General features: G+C 41.8%; 1 protein-coding gene across 1 annotated transcript in view; it reads left to right on the forward strand.

Annotated features, from left to right (window-relative positions):
* The window catches only part of Tusp (WD40 superfamily protein Tusp), a 343,779-nt gene extending 323,142 nt beyond the window's left edge, over positions 1-20,637 (forward strand). Inside the window, exons 8-14 of the mRNA XM_067154178.2 lie at positions 142-370; positions 2,489-2,724; positions 3,386-5,538; positions 6,788-6,947; positions 12,361-12,555; positions 13,635-13,812; positions 20,575-20,637. Coding sequence (XP_067010279.2) covers positions 142-370; positions 2,489-2,724; positions 3,386-5,538; positions 6,788-6,947; positions 12,361-12,555; positions 13,635-13,751 — 3,090 coding nt within the window. The 3' untranslated portion in view covers positions 13,752-13,812; positions 20,575-20,637. The remainder of the gene's footprint in view (positions 1-141; positions 371-2,488; positions 2,725-3,385; positions 5,539-6,787; positions 6,948-12,360; positions 12,556-13,634; positions 13,813-20,574) is intronic.
* The last annotated feature ends 4,011 nt before the right edge of the window (positions 20,638-24,648 follow it).

Consider the following 24,648-nt stretch of genomic DNA (forward strand, 5'->3'; position numbering starts at 1 on the left):
GTTTCAAGTGTGACTTCAGATCAGTTTCTTCCAGTACGGGACCGAACTTAAAGGAGTCTCCACGTCAAAGCTCACACAATCTGTTTTCATTTTTCAACAAAAAATATATATACTAAGAATTACCACGTCATTGTATTCCAGTGTTGTGTTCCTGAATCCTCGGCTCTACGCGAGTTCGTGTCGCGGCCGCCGGTAGGCAGCGTGCGCCTGCACTGTACCATGATCCGGCACGACGATGACTCGAACTTGAGCTCAGGCACGTGCTACACGCTGTACCTGGAGTACCTGGGCGGTCTGGTGCCTCTGCTCAAGGGGAAGAGAACCAGCAAGATCCGGCCGGAGTTCGTCATCTTCGACCCGCAAGTAGACGGTATGTAATTAGCCTTACCCCGTGTGTTCTGCAAGCCCGCTTCACAGTTAAGATAGAATGCTTGCCGATATCTCCCCTTGCTTCACGTCCACTACCTCCTGTCTTGTCTTGCCCTGGCGTGTCTGAATCCTAAAGTCACCTTTACATTTGGATTGTCATTGAAGGTTATGGTAATAAAAAAAAAAACAGGGTGCCTCCATTAATACAAGCTTGTGGGTGGCAGCAAAACTCTTCCCAGAATATTGAAATTTTGGCAAAATATTTTCTTTTCACAGTTCATGCTTCTTACGCAGATTCCCTGTTACACTATAATAATTTATCAAACAGGTTAAAATTTAAACAAAAGTTGGATCTATCACCTTTTTGCACTAAAATGGCAAGAAGTTAGCAAATTTTCACTCAGTATATTGAAGAGAGAAAGAAGCGGCACGTAATGAGCATAGTTAAGTGCCATTAAGATAGGACCAGGATAGTTAGGCAGTAACAGGTTAAAATGCAAATTAGTTTAGTAGGAAATGATGTCTAGCAAGCTCTTCCGTCATGCAGCGAGAGTAACATAAATTCTAGGGGTTAAAATAGTCCGGGCCCCTTAAATTTATGCAAATATCAAAGCAGAACTGTTGGCCGGGCTACTAACTTCAGTAAGTTTGGATTCTAATTCTAATCTGTCACCGCCTAATGGTATATACTCCAGTCCCAAAATGTTCTTCACTCACACTCTTCTAAAGAGCTGAGGGCACTGTAGAAATCAAGTTAATTTGGTGACAGATATTTTTTCACCAACTTAAGGATATCTCTAAGCTTTGCAGGGGAACTTGGAACTTCGCAGCAGAAACGAGGAAGCTGGATGGCAGTTTACCAAGCATTATATTTTCAAATAATCTAATTAATGAATACTGTTGAAGTTGGAGGAGAAAAACAGTTTATCCCTTTCAGACCGTGTACGCACAATTGTGCGGGTTCGTATTTTATTTATGTCAGAGCTTATTTGACGTTTTTCTTGGCGCTAGACCGAACTGCAGTGCTTGTGCGGGACACATAGCATGTACTTCAGCTGTTTTTATTTTGTACATAAACACCAGGCGGCAGGAAGAAGAGTTCAAAAATACAGTTCATTAGCAATATGGCGGGAAGCAGTAATGCCTAAAGTAAGTATTTATTTATTGCATTCATATTAATCTTGAAGCTTTACTGAATATCAGAATATAATCAATGAAGTGTGTAAATTGTGTAGCAAACGTAAATTGTGAACTTACAACATCGTACGTAATACCATGAGGTTTTGAGTGTTGATATGCACATATGTGCGGGCTAGGTTCCCAGACAGCCAATGCATGCAGGAGTGCTGGGTGCTGTCACAAAAAGGACCGAGAAAGAAAAACTCGTGCTCTACATGAGAAATGTAATGTATAAGATTTTATATGTTTAAAATCGTTCCACAATGTAAAATAGAACATTTGATCATGTACATGTGCATATTCACATGTACTGAGTTGAATTTTTTAAATTTCTTTTTGCAAGTAGTGAATGAAGTCCTGACACGCACAATTGTGTGGGTTCTGTTTTTCAGTTCTTATTTTGTAAAATAAACTGTAAAAAACATGTATTTAGGAGCATTTTAGTAAGTTTTTGACGTTTAGACTCCTCCAGATTTCTTTCAGGTCTGACGACAAGCTGCTGCTGCTGCCAAAAGGGCAGTAATAGCAGAACTCCTCCTCAATGTGGAAAATGTAACGTTTACTTGTGTCTGAACGAAGATTTAATTGTTTTAAATTATTCCCCACTGTAAAATACAACATTTGATCATGTACATACGTATATTCACATGCATTGAGGTAATTTTTCTTTTTGTAAGTAGTGAAGTAAGTCCTGACACGCACAATTGTGCGGGTGCTTTTTTTCAGATGTTAATTTTTATTTTGTAGAATAAACTAAAAATATATGTATTTAAGAGCATTTTAGTCAGTTTTTGACGTACAAACAAAAATTCACACCGCCAGTTTTCTTTCAGGTCTGGAAGGGGTAACACTTCATCTTTATTTATGCATCACGTGTGATTCATTTATGAGGGTCCTGTAAGTCCAGGGAGAACACTCACAAGGTCCGTCTTTGTTGCAGAGCTGGCTCTAGGTCTGGACGCGTCCGAGTCGGCCAAGAGCAGCGGGTCGTCTCAGAACGCTCCTAGCGACACGTCGGACACGGAGCGCGAGGACGGCTGTGGGAGTCCCCGGGTCCAGAGGCGGAAACGGAAGAGGAACAAGTCGCACGGCGGAGGAGAGAAGACCAACAACGGCGTCGGCAATTCCGAGGGCGAGCACCACGACGACCTCACCTACGTGGACTCCCTGCCGGAAGTAAGACCTTCAGTTGTGGTTCTCTTTTGTATGTTTCTAGCTTTCTGCTATTTCATATTTAATGATTTTCTTTATTTGGCTCACTCTTATTTATTCTTTCCTCGTATTTAATTTTAAGTTTGCTTTGCTTAGTTAGTATTTCTCTTTGTCTTGTACATTTACTCTTATTTCTTTATTTACCACTTTTACTGTCATTGCGTATTTTGTGTTTCTGTTTGTTTTATACTTTTTCTGTTATTTCTTATTTTCTCTTAGTTACATTTACGTCATCCATTCTCTCGAAACTAATGCAAGATTAAAGGAATGCTAGAAAATACCTGGAAATTGATTGATTGATTGATTGGATTGATTGGATTGATTGATTGATTGATTGATTGATTTATTTATTTATTTATTTATTTATTTATTTATTTATTTATTTATTTATTTATTTATTTATTTATTTATTTATTTATTTATTTATTTATTTATTTATTTATTTATTTATTTATTTATTTATTTATTTATTTATTTATTTATTTATTTATTTATTTATTTATTTATGTATTTATTTATTTATTTAAGTACGTGGTTGTGATTCGATACCATCATTGTGTTCTTTTTTCTGTTTAATAGTATGTTTTGGCTAAGTTTTAATATTATTTTTCCTCTCTTCCTTCAGCATATCCGACTGGTGGAAGTTACCTCTAACATTTGGGGAACCAAATTCAAAATTCACGGCTTAGCCACCTCAGTGCCTGCGAACCTTGGTCAGGTTACGTACAAGACTTCCTTACTCCATCTGCAACCCCGGCAGATGACTCTGGTGATAACAGAACTCCGAGACGACTTTCCGCCCGGCCCCGACCCCAACTTCAACCCCAACCTCTTCTCCGAGGACGAGGAGGAAGTGTTTCAGCAGGAGGAGACGCACCGCTTCCATCCCGGCCTGCAGAGCGACTCTGCTCCCCCCATCGCGCCGATGACGCCGCGACCGCACCACCCTGCGTCGACCGTGGGCGGCCGCTTCATCCAGCCGCGCCCTCCGTCCACGGTGATGATGCAGCCTCCTTACAGTACGAGCAGCGAGACGAGGCCGGTGAAAACCCAGCCGCAAATGCACCACATCACCGCGGAGACCAATACTATGGTCAATGGCAGTTCAGGACCTTCCTTAGCTAAGGCGGAATCTTACGAGGATGAGTTCCCTTACGTCGATCTCACAGATATATCTCACTTCTGTGAGACGTTGCGAACAACCGCTGCTTCGTCATCAACCACAACCGCGACGGTGGTGTCTCCGACGGTTAAAAGCTACTTGGACTCTTGTGCTTGCCCCCAGGTATTGCCCACTTCCAACGGAGCTTCTAGTAACGGTTATACCGTGGGAGGGATCTCTCAGTTCTCCAGATCAAACATTCCTGCAGGGGGAGCGGCACCTGGTCAAGCTCGCCACGCGATCTCACCTCTGGTGTGCGACGGAGCAGTGCCAGCGCTTCAGTCACCCAAGAACGCAGTAGCGCCGAGTGAGGTTCTGATAGAAAGACCACCATCCGCCCAAACAATGATGGCTTCCTCAACGCCGATAGACTACTCCTCAAATGTGCAGAGGATGAAGTCAGCACTAGTGGAGCAGAACCAGAACCGGGGTACGGGCGGCCTGAATCTAAACCTGAATCTTGGATCAGGAGAGCAGAACAACATCGACTTGCGACCGGTCGTGGTGAAGCGTCTGGACGTCGACGGAAACAGCAACAATAAACTGCATCAGCTGATCAACAGTGGGGGGTCCAACAGCATGTGTTCGGGGCAGGACAGTAGCGTTGTCATGGCGACCAACGCGCACAACGCCGTGTCCCCGCACAGCAAGGGCGGCAAGAGGAAGGAGAAGCACGGTTCATCCAAGTCTAGTCCAAGTGGGAACCAAGTCGGCGTCGCGGCGGGGAAGTGGTGCGTCACGAAACCCGAGGAGTTCATGTACATAGACGAGGAAGGCACCGCCGTAGAGGCGAGCGCAGCCGATCGAGGGAACTTCAAGAGGACCCCAACGGCAATGCCCATTGGTCCACAGACGCCAACCTGCCTAGCAGACTCCATGGTCCGCAGCTGTAGCGTGGGCTATCTCGACTTGGTGGACGCCCAGATGGTGCCTTGCGACGTGGCCCTCCTAATGCTCAGGAAGGAGACTCCCAAGAGGTTAGTTCTAGTGAATCGCAAGAGGCAGAAGAGGCATAAAACAAAAACTGAGCAGAATCAAGAAGGGGGAGAAAAGAGTGTGAATAATCCGAATAACAGCCCTAAACTTCCCAAGTTAAAACACTGCGGAAAGAGCAAAAGTCTCGACTCTAGCGATATTTTTCCAGCAGCAGAAAATGCTTCTGCTAAAAGTTCTGCTAACCCTCCGTCCGATTCATCAAAGGTGCAAGCTGTTAAGTCGCCGAAATCTGAAAGTCGCAGTTCGTCCCAGCCTGCCAATTCTGCGTGCTCGTCCATCCCGAATGTCACTCAGATGTCTGTGAAGCCCTCCACGTGTCCAAAAGGCTCGAAGCAAGGTGAGAATACAGAAGAGACGGCGGCCAAGTCCACCGTCGCGGATGCCAAGGCGGGCTCGAAGTCTGCCAGGGAGGAACAGGTGGGAACAGCCCCAAGTGCTCAAGTGATGGCGAACCTGGCGGTGCTCGACAGTCTGCGAGAGAGGATACGAGACATGGACGACACCCACTCGCTGCCCCCTCCATCGCCGTGCGCCTCCCCACGTCTGCCACGCAGCAGTCCAGCCAGCCCGGCCCCCAGCAAGAAGGCCAGCAAACGGAACCAATCCTCTTCACCCATCAGGTAACAGAATCTCCATCTTTCTTCTTCTTCTTCTTCTTCTTCTTATTATTATTATTATTATTATTGCCCAGATGTTTAGGAAGTAAGTTCAGAATGCAAACAAATTTGGTTATTAGGATGTGTCAAGCCTGCTTTTCCTTAATGTAGCGAGAGTAACGTGAATTCTATGGGGTTCTGATGGCCGTACTCTAAGGTTATGCAAAACTCATAGCATAGCCGCTGTACGGAAGGCGCGCGCAAGGAGCATGCACGTGTTCGACGCAGCAGCAATAGCCAGTCTGAATTTCAGCTGTTAACATGGTGAGACAGTCATCATTGCAACACCGTATTTTCATATCTTAAAATGATTTTAAGTACGAATAGGCTCGACGGGAACGCAATGCATTTGTTCAATTTCCTGGTGAAGTGCCACCTTCATGAGCACACGTTCATGTTGTTATAAATAAATTTGAAACTACTTGCTCAGTGCTCAATAAAAAAACATGCGCCTACACGAACAGTTTTAACAGAGGAAAAGCTAGATGACACCTGTGCTAATCTCGAATAGTCACCGAATCAATCACTCACAAAATAAGCACAAGTAGGGGTTTCGATTTCTTCTGCACACAGAGCTACAAAGCTGTTACACATCAAACCGTACAGATTTACACGGGCCCATTGTTTAAAACCTGCTGATCCAGCCACAAGAGTGAGATACTGTAAGTGGTATGTTGCATTCGGATGAGGCCTGGTTTCATCTTAATGGTCGTGTGAACAGTCATAACTTTCGCTATTGGTGTGCAGAAAATCCTAATGGTGTTTATGACGACCCACATTATGAAGGACGACACTTCCAGAGACTTTTATAAGGTGATATTTCATATACGATTGTATACACGCTTAAAGCAGGGCGGCTGCCGTAGCGCAGAGAACAAACACTGTGTGCTCCGTCTGGGTTTTTAAGAGACACCCTGTATTTACTACTCGCTTCAGTAAGTTTACCTTCTAACCTATTACTCTGTGAAAAAAGCGGGCTTTATCAAGCAAGTGGTGTATACTAGTAGATGATCGCTGCTGTGGATAGATTGAATGAACTGTACGACGTACATTATGTTCATAGAGGAGATATTTTTGTTGCTCACCCTCGATATTAAGCTACTCTGTATAACTAATAAAATGAAGGTGTCAAATTGCATCCTTGTGGTACCCTATGTCCATTCATATCTTGTTATTTAAACACAGACTCGTATTGATGTCTCTGCATTACCAGGAAGCATTTGCTCAATTCTCCCCTCCTGAACCGGCGTCAGCGGAAGAGCAAGACGACGGAGAGCTCGGACGATGAGGTCGTCCACTCCGGGGACGAGGTGTTCAACGGCAAGAACTACCGCGACCTCGAGAGTTTCCAGAAGGCTCAGCTGAAGCAGAAGGTGAGTAAGGAATTAAAGCAGCGATGTCAGTTCAGGTTCGCAGGCGCTAGTCCACACAGACGAGCCAGTTGCACCAGGCAGAGTTCTACACCGCTGTGGGCAAGAACAAGAACGCTTATAACCAGTTCAATTGCAGAATTACAGATTCCATCTATCTCTTCTTTGTTTGTAATTTTCACATAACATTTAACTCTCCACAGTTTAGAGATTTATTTAGTGTCAGTGAAATAGAGATAATGCAGACGATAACAAAATATGCTTTTTGTCTCTATTCGTCAGACGGGTCGAAATTCATCGGAGCGGGTCGATCTAAACTGCATGGATACCAAACTGAGAATTATTCCAGTGTGGATGAAATTAGAGAGACGTGCCTTGTTAGTCGAAACACTCCTTTTAAGTTTCTCCACTCAAACCGACCTTCAACAGATTTTCACGGATCATTCAGTCACACTTGAACCGGCCACCGCTAGTTTTTTCATCCTTTTCTTCCTGTCGCTTTTTGTGACTGCGGGTGTTCAACCGGTATTTATCCGAGTAAAAGCGTTCTTCTCTGACAACCCATCATTAAAGGGCGCAACGGATCAAATGCATAAAGCACGAACTATCGTGCATTACCGTGTTCAAGAACGTCACCTTCTGCTGTGGATTGTCCAACTGATTCGAAATCTTGATTACGTTAGTCTAGTGTTTCTCAATCTGGAGTACGCCTACTGCTGAGGTGTTCCGAGAGGATTGAAACGGTACAAGATCAGACAGTGCCCGAATCTCATTCGAAAATTACTTTGTATTGCTAGTGTATGATAATGTACTGCGATATTACTTTTTAACTATCAATAGATAAACCCGTATGGGTGGGGAACGCAGACGAAAAATACACCCACGGTATCCCCCGCCTGTCGTAAGAGGAGACTGATGAAATTAGAATTATGAGAATACTTGTTATTAGTATCATTACGTGCGGAACACCATGAGTCTACATTACATAAGAGCAGTACCATTATGCGAGAAACACTGCAGGTCTGGGCGTTGCTTGTGATGTCATCTGGTACGTTCCACTGTGTTCAGAAAGGGTCTGCGTTAAGTACGAGTTGCATCACTTTATGAGAAACACCATGGCTTTGTGTTACCTGTTTGTGGTGACATTGTGTGTGGCATAACATGGGTGTACATTACCTGTGATTAGTACCACCATGAGACTACGTTGCTTGCGATTAGTATCACTATAGGAGGACCGCCATGGTTCTGCTTTACCGGTGATTAGTACTATTATGAGTGGCCGGTGACCTGGATTTTGGACCCTTTTAGATATTACCTATGATTATCCCAGTAATTAACGTATGGTGGAATAGGATCCACCAATTGTTTTTGTATCACGATCATTTTTTCCTACAGTCATTTGTTTTAGACTAGTCAGCGGATACATTTTGAACTTTTAATTTTAATTTCGTTCACCTCGTGCCATTAGGGGCCGATGGCCTAGCTGTTAGGACCATTTACACAACAAACAGCATCATCAGATATCATTAAAACATGCTCTGGTTTACATGATACATTTTTTTACAGTTATCATTACACTTTCCTAATACCTTAATTTTTAATAGTCAAGGCTCTGAACTTACTTTAATCATTATCGTCATCATCATCATCATCTGCAATTTCCTACTGTTGGCCGGGTCTGCTTACTATAAAAACATATGAACTGTTGCAAAATAGTAACATTAATAATGGTCGTTACACCCTAAAATGAGTTTGTTATTATAATTATGATAAACTGTATTTACTTTGGTATTTCACAAATATTGGCAGCCTTATGCGGGAGAGACAGCTCTGTAGATACACGGGAAACATAAACCATCCAACAGCATGTGCAAAAGGTCGCAGTTAACATGTAGATTAATCTCCTGCTTTTCACTATAATGATGGTGCGTCGCACATGTACTGCACCTTTATCATTAATTATCTCGTGTAGAAACAATAGTGTGTGTATCTGTTTATCAATCTCCCGCATTATTAACATCAATATTCTGACAACAGTAGACTTCTTTCGTTACAACAGATGTTAACGAGTATCAAAATATGAGCATGGCATTATGTTACACAAACTACTCTACAGGTACGGCAACTCTTTCATGACACATTCCTCACAGGTAGGAGATGAAAATGTGCTATATCGACATGGGTCGAGAAACGCTTTGTGTCCAAGTTAGAACTTACAACCGCACATAGTCCAGTGGTTAAACAAGTGGAGGATCTCGATCCGGCTCAGACTTCCGCGAACAGCACAATGTGTTCCGGTCACCGATTTCATGATATTTACGGTCACAAAAAAATGTTCATATTTTAAATCTAAAATTAACGTTGGAATCCCGGCTTTAAAATGATACATACATTACATTTCTATAATAAGTGGAAGTATTTTTTTTAATATTTAAAATAGGTCACGCATGAAAAGTAGTCGGCTGTTAGCCATCATGGCCGACAGAGTTGAAATACTCGTAGCAGTTCTGTAATGAAATCTGTGGTTTCATAACGGGCAAAAAGTACAACCATCCACACTGTCTACCTCTTGGTGCGATGGAAATAATAAAGCCAGTTTTCTGAGACCTAGCACACCCTGATTTACTGTAAAAATATCTGCAAAGACGTGCACAAAACCCAAACGAGAGTTTAAATATTGTCATCTGGAGTCTGATTACCAAGACTTTGTTTGTGGGTATCTAAACCCTTCACTTCGGAGTATTTGATGCAGTTGTGACATTTATTGAAGGAAATGTAACAAGATGTAAAGTTTTGAACAAGCTAGGATTGGGTATCGGGGGTCGAACTGTTGGCACCATGTTACGATGCAACAAGGAAGGACTCCTAAATGCTAACCGAAACTTCGAGAGTTTAACCTAGGAAGCCAGGAAACAACAGAGCTAGCAAAAGAAAGCTGCTCGAACGGTTTGATGTGGGGAAAGATGACCCAAGGCTGTTTTCCCTATGTTTGCTATTTTTATTACTTAATGTACCTTTTCTCAGCTTATACTACATGTGGGAGACTGGAAGTTTCACGGTGTGGTTCTTCCACTGTTCTACATATTCTAAAGGTCTCTAATTGTTTGATTTCAAATGTCTAGTCACCTGTTCTGTAAACTATTTTTTGACACATCACAAAAAATTATATACTGTATTTAATAAACCTGAGGCACATTCTTAATTATGTACGCTTCAGTAAATAGTCAAGGTACATCTCCTAAACACACACAAATTTCATACTTGTTTCATGGATAGTTTTTAGGAAAAGGTGCAACAAACATTGTAAGGAGAGGGCATTCCGGGCCCTTAACACTATGACGTAGCAACCCCGACTTCAAAGGTGACACGTTATGTGGTCTATCACTAGAGCCGGGATTTCTAGGCACTAATAGACTAGAATGAAAACTTGCTGCAGCGGGCAACGAGTATAGTCCCGCCTGCACAACTGTTATGCTATGAGCATTGCATAAACACGAGGGGTTCGGCCCACCACAACCCCTAGAATTTATGTTACTCTCACTACAATACGGAAGAGCGAGCAAAATTACAAAAGTAGTTTGCATTCTAAGCTATTACCGCCTAAAATGTCGGGTCTATTGCTTGGTGCTAGTCCCGTCACACTTCCTGACAAACGCTGGAGGGTTGGTAATACTGATACACAATTGGAAAAAAGAATTCGATACCTACTGCTGTTATCAGCGCTGAAGTTAGCCATTCAGACGGGCTTTCCGAGGCGGTGTTGTGGCTTATAACCAGCTTGAGAGCACCAATAGAAGAAATAAACTTCTCCAGGGGAGGGACAAGGCCCTGCACGCCACGGTGGCATTGTGTGTTAAGTGTTGGATGCGCATTTCTCTCATGGCTGTCAAGCCCGATCAAGCCACCTGCAGATTTAGCCACACCGCCTCGTAAAGCCCATTTGAATTCGCCGCGAAGCGATCTGATTGGCTAACTTCAGCACCTGATAAAACGACAACAGCGCGAGATATCAACGTAATTTTTCAAATTGCACATCAGTATGACCAACACTGTCTACCATTGCAGTGGACATTTACCTGCGGAAGATTCTTGGCATATGGGCCATTCCTCTTTTTCTGTCTCCCTGTAGGTAAGCGTGTCAGGGCATCTTCCGGAACCTACTTGAAGAAAGTATGAAAATTATGTACAAACATCGGCAAACTTAGAGAAATCACTATTTTCTCACGACCATCAAACTCCCTTTGCAATGAGGGATCGCTCATTGAAATCGTCATCAGTTTTCTCACCTTTTCCATTAGTGGTAAACGGCTTACCATATTCTATTTCTTAACAGTAATTTCATATTACATACTGAAGACAATGGCCAGTCTCCTGGAATTGTGTACAATTACATGTATCTAACCTTGGAAATTTTTAGCAGTAATAGGTTAGAAGACAAACTAATTTACAAAGTGTCGTCCCACCCACGCTCCCCGTAATGTAGCCGTACCCCTAATGTTCCTGCAAACCTCATAGCATACGCACTGTGCAGGCTGAAGAACATTAGTTACTTCACTACGTTCGCATTCTACCCTAACACTGCCTCTACGTGTAGCATAGTAAAAATAACACCCATCCTAAACATTTTATAAAACAAAATTGTATATTAGGACGGAAGCGAAGGTCAGTCTATTTAAAATTTCGAACAATATGATAATGCATAGAAGAAATAGGGGAAAGTGTAAAAAAAAATTAGGAATATTTTATCATACAGCGGATTCATCTAAAAATACTAAGGACATCACTATTTGCTGTTAATAAGAAACAAAACCTGTCTTGTTATCCTGATCAGTTCGCAGCAGTCACTCTGTTATATCATCGTCACTGAGTTCTTTCTCCCCTTCTCAGTTTGTTCTGTTTTTCTTCAGTTCTTTTTTCTGTATTCATATTTAATTTCATGACAGTTAATTTCGCGTGTTAGTTCCAGCCATGTTAAGTAGCATACCAAACAAAGAGATTTCTCTTGTGAACCCCATCTCCCTCATCCCAATAGTCACCTCTCTGTGAAAGATCTTTCGCAAATCTTCCATATCAGGTAAAGCGTGACTTTCCTCTTTATCTGCGTCCCCTTGAAGGTATCTTCTTTTCCTTGTCTTTACCTACTTTCTTGTTATGAAATTGATGATCTGTCAAGATGTTGATGCCCACCCGCCTGATGAAGTAAGGAAGCCGAAATGAGAAGAGATGGACATAAAAGAACTGGGATTGGCTGGGAGAGAATACATCAAACTGTACACGGCAGTGTATGAAAATGTGAATATTGTCACTGTCCTCTTGTTTCCATGTTTGTTCGCTCTTCCCACACTGGTTATTGTGTTTATTCTGTGTCTGTGTTCAGGGATAGTATGTTTTTAACCGTACTCCTCTGTCTGTACAGCTGAAGCGAGGCAAGTGTAAAGGCGACGGACCGGAAGGCAGCCCTACACCTCAGACGCCACGTCGCAGGGAGTTCGTGATGCACAACAAGGCTCCTATGTGGAACGAGAACAGTCAAGTGTACCAACTTGACTTTGGAGGAAGAGTGACACAAGAGTCGGCCAAAAACTTCCAGATAGAGTTTAGAGGGAAACAGGTGAATATCGCGCTACATGCGCTTGATGAGTCTAGGCAGTAACTTAGTCGAACGAGTACGCATGAGTTTGTGCATAAACATTAGGGTATAACCTGGCAGAACCCCTGGAATGTAGCTTACTCTCGCTACATTACGAAAGAGCGGGCTAGGGGACACTCCCTAATAATCAAATTAGTTGGCATTCGAACCTATCACTGTCGAAAAATCCCGAGTATACTGATGATTATGATAACGAAATAGCCACCGTTGTTAATAGAGTGAAACATAGAAAAATCGAAAACGTCTGCAATTCCAACTCTTAGTCTGTTCTGGGACAAGAGCCTCGATAATTGAAATAAAAACAATAAATAAATCCAGAACTTTTGGAGGGATTCAAGCAGAAAGTTATCCTTTCCAATTCTTTCGTGTTACTTCTTGATGCAGACCAACTGCCTTATTCTAGGTCTATCTCTTGTTCTCTTGGCCTCCATGCCGTGGCATTGAGAGATACTCGACTAAGAGGTATGTTCCAAGCTGTCAGTGGAGAGATGACGTGGAATGACATTAGCAGACGAATAAGTTTGAGTGTTGTCTTTAAAAGTAGGAAAGATCACAATATGGAGATAAAATTGGAAAGCAAGAGGATTGGAATAACTTACGAAGGAAGATGTTCAATAAATTTCCAATTTCTTTGCAATCATTTATGAAAAGACTACGAAAACAACAGACAGGGAATCTGCCACCTGTCCTAAATGCAGATCAGTTGTGATTGATGTTGATATTGAGCCCTTATCACCATTTGTCCTTCACATTTTCATTGCTTTTTCATCATCTGTCTCATGTTGAAGATGGGTCTACCGTTAATATTCCATTCCCAAAACTATATTAAACTTCTTCTAACTGTCCCTCCACGTCTTCTTATTTCTTCTTGTATCTCGCAGAATTCCTCGTAGATGATGATGATGATGATGATGATGATGATGATGATGATGATGATGATGAAAGCAGTGAAAATCATGAATAAAATTGTGTAATTTTGCCGTTTATGAGAATTATTAATGTTAGAATGTATGTTTCAGAATTCTGACTGACTGTTGCAGGTTATGCAGTTCGGTCGTATAGACGGAAACGCCTACACTCTTGATTTCCAATACCCATTTTCCGCACTTCAAGCTTTCGCTGTGGCACTAGCAAACGTGACTCAGCGACTGAAGTGAACCTTATCCACATATCATAGTTATCCTCGCCCGACGGAGGATGAATCATCGAATCAAGCAGGTGAGTCAAAGTCAAAGTCGCCGGGTATCGCTCTAACAGCAACACAGAATTTCTGAAAGGTCGAAATTCACTCGACCTTATTCATTTGCCGTGTTATTTGTACTAAAAATGTGAGGACGTTTTCCCCCAAACCATTCTCGCACTTGTATGAACCTAGAAAGTTTCAACTGTATGGTCTTGTTTTGGAAGAAGAGGAACAGCCTCAGACGCTGTTCTCAATCTCTTCAAAACAGATTCCAATTAATTCCTGTTCATCACCTTCACACATTCTATCAAATGCATCAATCATCCTATAAACAGGACTTAAAATCAACTCTAGAGATGAAATCTTCGTCCTCATTGTTCTTGTAGTTAAAAACTAAGAAATGTAAACTAATTTTATTAATGTGTTTTTGCTCATTGCATTTCTTGAATGAAGCTGTTTCCTTCACGATTTCCCATGCTCGTGGTGTAGGCATAGCATGTCTGCCCAAAGGTCTCGCATTCGATTCCCAGCGAGTCCAGGGCTATAATTTTTAGATAAACACAAGACGAGAGTTGAACAATGAGGACGTAGATTTAGTTTAAACTAGAGGGTTGATCTGCGCCAAAAGATAACAGATTCGTGCACAAGAGTTCGTGCCATTAGCTCTTATTTATTAATTTGTATGGTGTGCCTTAAACATTTTTTGTGTAATTCGTAAATAATCGCAGTTGGAGATGTGTTTACAGCAAACCTTAAATTCAGATCACAAATTCAATTACTTCTCATTAACAAGAAATAAAGTCAACATGTTCTTTTGAGAAAATCAAATGGCTTATGTACCTCTCGCTCATAACCATCCATCAACGGTTGCTAATTTCAGATGATCACTAGCCATAACACGCAGCCTACACGGTTGCTAAGTAACATTGTCTGACCATCCATCTATATCTTACATCACAGCCTGCACGGTTGCTAAGTAACATTGTCTGGCCATCCATCCATACCTTACATCACAGCCTGCACGGTTGCTAAGTAACATTGTCTGGCCATCCATCCATACCTTACATCACAGCCTGCACGGTTGCTGGGTAACATCGTCTGGTCATCCATCCATACCTTACATCACAGCCTGCACGGTTGCTGGGTAACATTGTCTGGTCATCCATCTATATTTTACATCACAGCCTGCACGGTTGCTAGGTAACATTGTCTGGTCATCCATCTATATCTTACATCACAGCCTGCACGGTTGCTAGGTAACATTGTCTGGTCATCCATCTATATCTTACATCACAGCCTGCACGTTTGCTAAGTAACATTGTCTGGTCATCCATCCACACCTTACATCACAGCCTGCACGTTTGCTAAGTAACATTGTCTGGTCATCCATCCATACCTTACATCACAGCCTGCACGGTTGCTAGGTAACATTGTCTGGTCATCCATCCGTACCTTACATCACAGCCTGCACGGTTGCTAGGTAACATCGTCTGGTCATCCATCCATACCTTACATCACAGCCTGCACGGTTGTTAGGTAACATTGTCTGACCATCCATCCATACCTTACATCACAGCCTGCACGGTTGCTAGGTAACATCGTCTGGTCATCCATCCATACCTTACATCACAGCCTGCACGGTTGCTAGGTAACATCGTCTGGTCATCCATCCATACCTTACATCACAGCCTGCACGGTCGCTAGGTAACATTGTCTGGTCATCCATCGATACCTTACATCACAGCCTGCACGGTTGCTAGGTAACATTTTCTGGCCATCCATCCACACCTTACATCACAGCCTGCACAGTTGCTAGGTAACATTGTCTGGTCATCCATCCATACCTTACATCACAGCCTGCACGGTTGCTAGGTAACATTGTCTGACCATCCATCCATACCTTACATCACAGCCTGCACGGTTGCCAGGTAACATTGTCTGACCATCCATCTATATCTTACATCACAGCCTGCACGGTTGCTACATAACAAGTACAAGCATGGCGGCAAGTGAGATGTTCGAGTAAAGTTGCTCTTGCTACACCCTGCGTAAATAGAAAGTTAAGTTGCAGAAAGTGCTAATCCGTGTGAACTAAGTTATATTTTCAAGTGCCTTCTTCCTTAAAAAGTAAACACCATGTCTCTGAAGGAAGTAGCTAAGAAGATATCGGCTTTTGAAGATTCCATGAAAGACTTTCAAGATCGCCTAGACTCAGCAGTCAGTGCCGCCAACCCACCGAACGTGCTTCAAGCGCTTGGCGGCGAGTTCCAGGCATTCAAGAAACAGGCCAACGAAGACATCTCTAAACTTAAGGGGGAGTTGAAGGCTCTGGAAAATCGGCTTCAGAAACAAGATGACGTTTTGGATGAGGCCGAACAGTACAGTCGCCGGAACTGCCTTTTATTACATGATGTGCCGGAACAGCCGTCCGAGGACGTTTACATAAAAATGCTAGAGACACTAAAAAATACTCTCAATAGAACTTTCAATTCTGGATGTGGATCGCTGCCACAGGCTGGGCCGCCGTAATCGAACGTCTACTGAGGTGGTCTCACATGGAAATCGACCGATCATTATCAAGTTCCTTCGATACCATGATCGTGATCGAGTGTGGCGCGCGAAGCGAGCTTTGAAGGGCAGTGGACTCATGCTAATTGAGTCTCTCACAAGTGTGAGAAAAAACATCCTTAATAAGGCAAGAGATTTATGGGGAATGCAGAAATGCTGGACTCAAGATGGGCGCATTTGTGTTTTACGGGAAGATGGAAGTAAAATTCAGATATGCACGATGGCTCAATTAAAAAACATTGCAGGGAGTAGGCTGAACATGTGAACATAGTGAAAGAAATTATGTGTATACTAATTAGTTTTTATTTGTGTGTGTGTGTGTGTGTGTGTGTGTGTGTGTGTGTGTGTGTGTGTGTGTGTGTGTGTGTGTGTGTGTGTGTGTGTGTGTGTGTGTGTGTGTGTGTGTGTGTGTGTGTGTGTGTGTGTGTGTGTGTGTGTGTGTGTGAGTGAGTGAGTGAGTGAGTGAGTGAGTGAAAGTCAGTGGATCTACTCGCCAAGCTGCTCGGGTAAGCTCATTTTACTTCTTGTTTAATTGTATGTCCTACTGCTTAGTTTCAAATGTTCGTTAACCAGTACAACGGTAATACCATTGACCTGCATTCCTCTCCACAGCCCTCACCCACCCTTCTCTTTTGTCCCTACCACCTTCAACAGGACTTGTGTTGCAAGAGCAGCTCAGTAGCCACCCGCGATCGTTACATTGTTGCCACCTAAATGGCCAGTCATTATTAGCTCATATGGAGGAGGTACAGGCTATTTTTGAAGTGAACAATGTACATATTACTGGAATCAGTGAAAGCTGGATGCGTACAGACATGCCGTCATCGGCAGCTAACCTTGACAGATACTCAATATTACGCCATGACCGCACTGACAAAATAGGTGGAGGGCTTCTACTTTATTACAGAAATGACCTGAAATGTAAGATAATTTCCACTTCTGACCCAAGACTTACACTACGACCAGAATTTATGTTTGTAGAATTAGACTGCCATAAATAGATATTAATAGGGATTGTATACAAGCCACCTAAAATAAGACAGACTGATGATTTTGAAGAGGCATTAGCAAATCTTATCTCGGCATATGATGGCATTATAATCATGGGTGATTTTAACACTGACCTTTTAAAGCAGACTAGTGAAGCGAATAACCTACTGAATGTATTTCTCGCCACAAACATGACTGTTCTACCCCTCAACGCTACTAATCACGTTCATTACTCTGACCGCACAAGTCATACCTTAATTGACCTTCTTGTGACAAATCAACCTCAGAAAGTAATTAAACACGGACAGATCCCTGCTCCTGGCATCTCTTCACATGACCTATTGTACATGTGTTACTCTACGGGAATACCTAAGTACAAACCACGCTACATTACAATACGAGACTTACGACATATGGACCGGAATAAACTGCGCCACGATGCATATAACTTGCCTTGGGACAGTATACGTAATTTTCAGAACATAAACTCTAAAGTAAACAAATTCAATTCAATGGTACTGGAAATATTTGATAAACACGCACCAAAGAAACAGGTAAGAATCACTCGCCATTCATCCGGGTGGCTAACGGCCGAGATAAGATCTGCTATGGCCAGTCGTGACAAACTGTACAGACAATACAAACTGACGCATGACACAGATGATTTTGAGCGGTACAGGATTCTGAGAAACAGAACAAAGCAACTAATTAGGAACTCTAAATATAAATACTTTCAGGAACTGATGAACACTAACAGCCCGAGACAAAAATGGAGTAAATTACGTACGTTAGGTATAGGTAAAACCGTAGAACAACATGTACCAAGCATATCACTAGAGGCTTTAAATGATTATTTCGCACGGCCAAGAATAGCCTCTACCTCCTTCCCTAAAAGTTCACTACCCTTGTTTCAACAGCATTCTGTGCATGAGCAATTCTCTTTTAGAAATATCACTTCGAATGAAGTTAAAGGTGTGATATACTCTATTACATCTAATGCCACAGGTAATGATGACATTCCTACATCGCTGATTAAAGATATCTTGGGAGCTGTTCTGCCAATACTAACACATATATTTAACTACTGCCTGACAAACGGAGTGTTCCCAGATGTTTGGAAAGATGCACTAATTAGACCCATCCCGAAGAGCTCCAAGTTAGATTCTCCTTCAGATCATCGTCCAGTATCCATCCTACCACCCCTATCCAAGGTACCTGAACGCCTAGTTCACACACAAGTTACTGAATACCTTACCAAGCATTCCCTCCTCAATCCCTTCCAATCCGGCTTCAGGAAAGGATATAGCACTGTGACAGCTTTACTACGAGTGACAGATGATATTAGACGTGCAATGGACCAACGGGAAGTGACTGTACTGACATTATTAGACCTCAGTAGTGCCTTTGACACTGTCAACCCTCAGTTACTACTGCACAAACTTCGAGAACTAAATTTTAATAGTGTGTCGCTTCGGTTCTTTTCCTCTTACCTTGAAAATCGCCGGCAACGTGTGACAGTGGGAAATATGACTTCAGGGTGGCAAAGTAAGACCCTCGGTGTCCCTCAGGGGTCGGTCCTGGGACCACTGTTATTTATCATCCAAATTAATGATATATCGAAAGCTCTTAAATTCTGCAAAATGCAAGTGTACGCAGATGATGTACAAATTTACTGTCATTCAAAACCGAGTGATATAGATACTGCAATTACTAAAATAAATTCCGACCTAAAACATCTTAGTGACTATGCAAATGAAAACAGTTTAGTAATAAACCCGAATAAAACTCAAGTTATTATTATTGGTACCAGTAAAAACCTATATTCCCTTAAGCAACGGGACATCTCTCCAATAATTTTAAACAATGAAATCATACCCTACTCTACTTCAGTGACTAACTTAGGAATTATTATGACTGAGACCCTAAATTGGACTCAACAGGTGATAAGCACATGTAATAAAGTACACAAATGCTTATATCCTCTGAAGCGATTCTGCAATGCATTCTCGGTTCGACTTAAAGTACAACTAATTCACTCTCTCATACTACCTATACTTGACTATTGTGACACTGTGTTGACTGAAATTACCTGCGACAGTAACAAGAAACTCGACCGGAGCCTCAACAGCTGCGTAAGATATATATTTAATCTGCGATATGATGCTCACATATCACCATATTATAAGGAATTGTCGTGGCTTCGAGTGCACCAGCGCCGTGAATTTCACATGTTATCACTTCTGCACAAAATACTTTCCACTAATACTCCCAACTATCTTTCTTCGCCTTTTTCTTACCTCTCTTCATATCATGACCACAATACGAGATCTGGCTCCTCTCTTACCATACCTGTAAACCGTACTGCTGCTTACAACCGCTCCTTTATAATCTCTGCGTCCAGGGCATGGAATTTGCTACCTGCGAACATTAGGGACAATCCCTCTCATCGTGTGTTTAAAGTGGCGTGCCGCGAGTATTTGTTGAGTAGATCCTGCTGACTTGCTGGATAATTGTTGAGTGAATGAAAGAATGAATGGGATGAATGAACGGATTATTGCAGTGGATTTTACTTTGTGTATTTTAAAATTAAGGATTCTTTTGTTGTCATTTTTAATATTATTACTATTGTTTTTGCTATTAATATTATTTGTTTTATTTGTATTTGTAAGTACTGTATAAGTTATGTACATGTATACTCGTCTAGTGGTTAAGTGTAAGAGAGGGCCTTGAGCCCTAACTTCGCCACCAATAAAGGCATTATCTATCTATCTATCTATCTAACATCGTCTGGTCATCCATCCATACCTTACATCACAGCCTGCACGGTTGCTAGGTAACATTGTCTGGCCATCCATCCATACGTTACATCGCAGCTTCCGGGACGCTAAATTCCATAACGCAAGTTTTCATATGAACTCCAGCCATAACACTTATTTATGTCCGAAGTCTTACGCTTGTTAGACAATTCTTTATGTCCATTTATCTCCGACAATCATAGTGCTCAAGTGCAGAAGATTGGTATGAATACACATTTGTATATATTAATACGATGAAATAAAAATATTAGTTTTCATCTGCCTAAATGAGAATAGTTGCCTGTGGGCGGGACCCATTTATTTTGAATGAGTTTGAACGACTCTACACTCAGTTCTTCCCATCACCTATGTTGTCCTGTTCCTCCAATTATTCAGCGTCACACGATGTCATTTCTCTGTAAACCTTTCACTTCCTTGTTCCAGGCTGTGAATTGCAAAGAAGACACCACGGCCATCATTCGTTGCGTGCTCCTCACTCGTGCCAAGAACGGACTGGACTGATCGGCTGGGCACAAGAAACCAGTTTCTCGCTGCTGCTTTAAGCCTTCTCTCGCGTGGTGGGGTCACAGCGCTCAGGCCTACGTTCTGGAACTATTTCTCCAACACAGTGTTTGTTGGGCTTCTTGTTTTTATAAAATGAAAGAACAAAAAAAGTATGATTTTCGTCCAGACTTTTCAATGCGTGCTCGAGATGCCCCACATCTCAAAAAGTTCGATAACTATATTATATATATATACTATAATACTGACGTCGATTTAGGAAGTTTAAGAGAAGTGAGAGATAGCGAGGACGGCTACGTAACATTTTATATTGTATTTGGGGGAACCTCTCGTTTTTATTATTATTGTTATTCATTTCCCCATCTTAACATTACAAGAAAGTGTGTCATGTATGAGAGACTGGGTGAAATGGGTTTCAGTGCCCATACAGTAACAGAGTTAGAACAAAGCCCCAGGTTTGTAGGCAGTAACAGGCTAGAATGTAAAGTAATTTGGTTATAAACAAGTTAAGTGTTTTCAAGCCCGTAATGTAGCTGTGGTAACATAAATTCTAGGGGCTCTGATGGGTCGTACAACTGATGTTTATGCAATAATCATAGCATAACCGTTGTGCGGTCTAGAAACCGCCCATAACGGCTTCGTTATAGATGAAAAGTCACTCAAACCGGGTTTCGTTGCTAAAAATGCCATACCTATAAGTATTAGCCTACACACTTGCACGGTTAATTAACAGAATAAATTTAATAATTGATCCGTATTCTCAGCGTCAACAAGATAGAACTCCACCTTTACCATACTGTTATTATTTTTACTTTAAAGAGACATGTTTCGTGTCTTCCTTGTGAGACATCTTCAGCCTAGAAACATAATAGCAAATACATGATATTTTGATAACACTAAAAACAATTACTTATCCTTAAAGTCAACGGAACTTTCATCGTTTAGTAATTGTTCCTGAACTGCTTTTTAAAACTGTGTTTACATATGAAAATAAGCTTTACGTTGTGTCAGCAATCCCCAAACGCATAACAAACATTGGACGTTATAGTCGATACATTTCTCCGAAAATGTGGTCGATATGCGCCGTTTTATACGATTTGTTGTGCTAAGCGATTTCCCCGCTGTATCCAATACGTCATTAAAAGCGATGTCGACTGTACTTGTTGCTCACTTCTAACGTATTACTGATAACAATATAAGAGAATGGCAAATTGTACATTAACAAATATCTTAAGATGGAACTTAGGCACAGAGAGGTAACTGTTATATCTTCATCTACACATACCATAAATCTTCATACATAAACACGCTTCTCATTAAACCCAATTCTTCTTCCTCTATTTATTCTCAGCGATTATTCTGCATGCAGCTTCATCGAGAGGGCAAGTGTATCCAACGCACTGTTGGGGGTGGGGGGTCTTCACTATAGATGACGGAAGTGGGCTGTAAGGAGAAATAAAATCTTATTAGATGTCAAATAACAAATTAAATCACCCACTGAAGACGGAAAGATACCGAAGGATGTGATAGGAAGGTAAGTGAGGGAACATGGAGAAATACTGTACAATAAGCAGTCAACTCATAGATATGTTTTATCCCCCACGAATCCCTCTTCTTCTGCATCCCTTCCTTCTCAGTGTACGACAAGTTATTGTGATATCCTCACTGACTTGCCCACGATCTGACACCGTGGTTAGCCGGTTCGAGTCCCGTTAGTAGGAAAGAAATGCCCACCGTTAGAATGTTCGACGGCACGGTAGGAGAAACACTAGATTGCGTACATTCAATTCTAGACCCCACCGCAGTTTTGATATGATGCGAGTGCATAATTCGTTCGTCAGATGGAGTCCTAGGCTTCACTGGAGTGTTGAAGTGGTTTTTTCAGGAAATTCCCTTCACTGCTGACGATTCGGATGGTTCATCAATCAATCACCACTGGTTTGCCTTCAGGGCCGTCGCCCAAGTGACAGTTTCCCTTCCGTTTATTTATGTAGTCTTCCTAAAATAATATGAAACAAGTTGAAATGTTATCGAATATCTATCTTTATAAATTACTCCAATCCCTAACTCACCATCCTATAAATGAATATTTGCGCCATTTTTGCTCTTGAATTCCAACTTTATCTTCATATTGTGAATTTTCCTACTTTCAATAGCTCTCTTCAAGCCTAATCGTTTACTGAAGTCATTCCACGCCATCTCTCTACTGACAGCTCAGAACATACCACTTATTCGAAGAGCTCGTCTCCTTTCTCACAAGTTTCCTAGCACAAACTTTGCAACATTTCCCTAACGCTAATCTTCTGTCGGAGATCACCCAGAATAAATCGTGATGCTTTCCTTTGTATTTTTTTTTTTCAGGTCTCGAATCAAGTAATTCTGGTGAAGGTCCCTCACACTGGAACCATACTCTAGTTGGTGTTTTACCAGAGACTTGTACAACCTCTTCTTTACATCCTTACTACAACCCCTAAATACTCTCATAACCATGTGAAGAGATCAGTACCCTTTCTTAACAACCTTGTTAATGTTATTACCCTAATGATTTTCACCAACGTATTATCACTCCATCAACACAGTAATAAAAACAAAGAGGATCTTACCAAGATCCCGCAATGTTTGCAACACCGACAAGTAAATTCTGACATGAAGAACTTTGGTCTTACTAAGGAAGAGGATTTTGCACGATAGTCATGACGAAGATCAGTGGGTAAGCAGACATTCCTGCCCCGCGGGAATAATGCAAAATAAGGAGACTAGTGGAGAACATAAGGGAGAGAAGAAAGTTACAAATGAATATCTAAATTATTTCTAAATTTTAGAGCCTCTGGGTTAGCATTCAAGAAATCCACGACACGGGAATTTCCTCGCCATTAAGTTTGTCTGGGAAAGCCGCAGTTGATGTTGGACTCTCAACTTGCCTGCACTGGTAAATAAGATCTGTTCCGATTCTACAAAGCTTCAACCACGTTGTGACAGCATCTATCAAGTTTAACGCGGCTACAGTGCAGAGCTACTAATTCATTCTTGCTTCCAGACCAGACTGGTGCCAGATCTTCTGCAGTCCTGATTATTAACAGACTCAGGAACAGTAATAAGTTAGAATTCAAGTTAATTTGGTTAGTATCGACTAGCCCGCTCTTCCGTACTGCAGTGAGAGTAACATAAACACTACGTTTTCTAAGGGCCCTAGTCCTATTATATCTGCAAAACTCATAGCATAGCCGTTGTACAGGTTAGACTTTAGACTTGTTACTCACTTCAGTAAGTTTGGATTCAAACATATTACTGTCTAAAAATCCGGGCTCCAATTATTGATATTTTCCCGCATATACGTTTTAAGTAATGTTCATTATTATTTTATTCATTACGGTTATCTATGGATTACGTTTACATAACCCACCAGATCTTCTATCTATCATATTGCTTTGCACGCCTTCCAGATGTTCTTAAGTCTTTCGCTTCTCCTTCGTCGCTCTTCAACCGAGATGTTGCCTGACTTAACGAGTTTCTTCGGTTTCTTCCTAGAAGTTGTCTCCCTCCTGGATCCCCAGTTCCTGCAAACCTTCTTTAAGCCATAATGCTCATTGTTAATCCAATAGCGATGAAACTGTGTGCACTGAAACTCGTTTCACCCTCGACGTATACGTACACGAAGTAGCGTGTTGTGAACACAAAACATGGAAGAAAAATGTTGACATGTAATTTGTTTCTGTATTATGTGTTGTTATATCCACAAAGAGTGTGTATGTGTTTATGTTGTTAGGGGTTTCTAGTGTTAAATTTTAACCTTCCAGTCTTGACTGTAGCAGAGGTCACTTTGGCTTACGAAATGCTTCGCTTCGGTCAGCTTTTCTCTATTGTGTCCAACGAAAAACAGTTCGGAACTATGATTGTGTTGATTTATCATCTTTCATATCGTCTGGCGCACTTAAGACCTCGGTTAATACTGACAACTGTAGGTTAGAACAGGGCCTCTCAAACGCCCAAAATATC

This window comes from Anabrus simplex, chromosome 10 (assembly GCF_040414725.1).
Source record: "Anabrus simplex isolate iqAnaSimp1 chromosome 10, ASM4041472v1, whole genome shotgun sequence".
NCBI classification, from domain to species: Eukaryota; Metazoa; Arthropoda; class Insecta; order Orthoptera; family Tettigoniidae; genus Anabrus; species Anabrus simplex.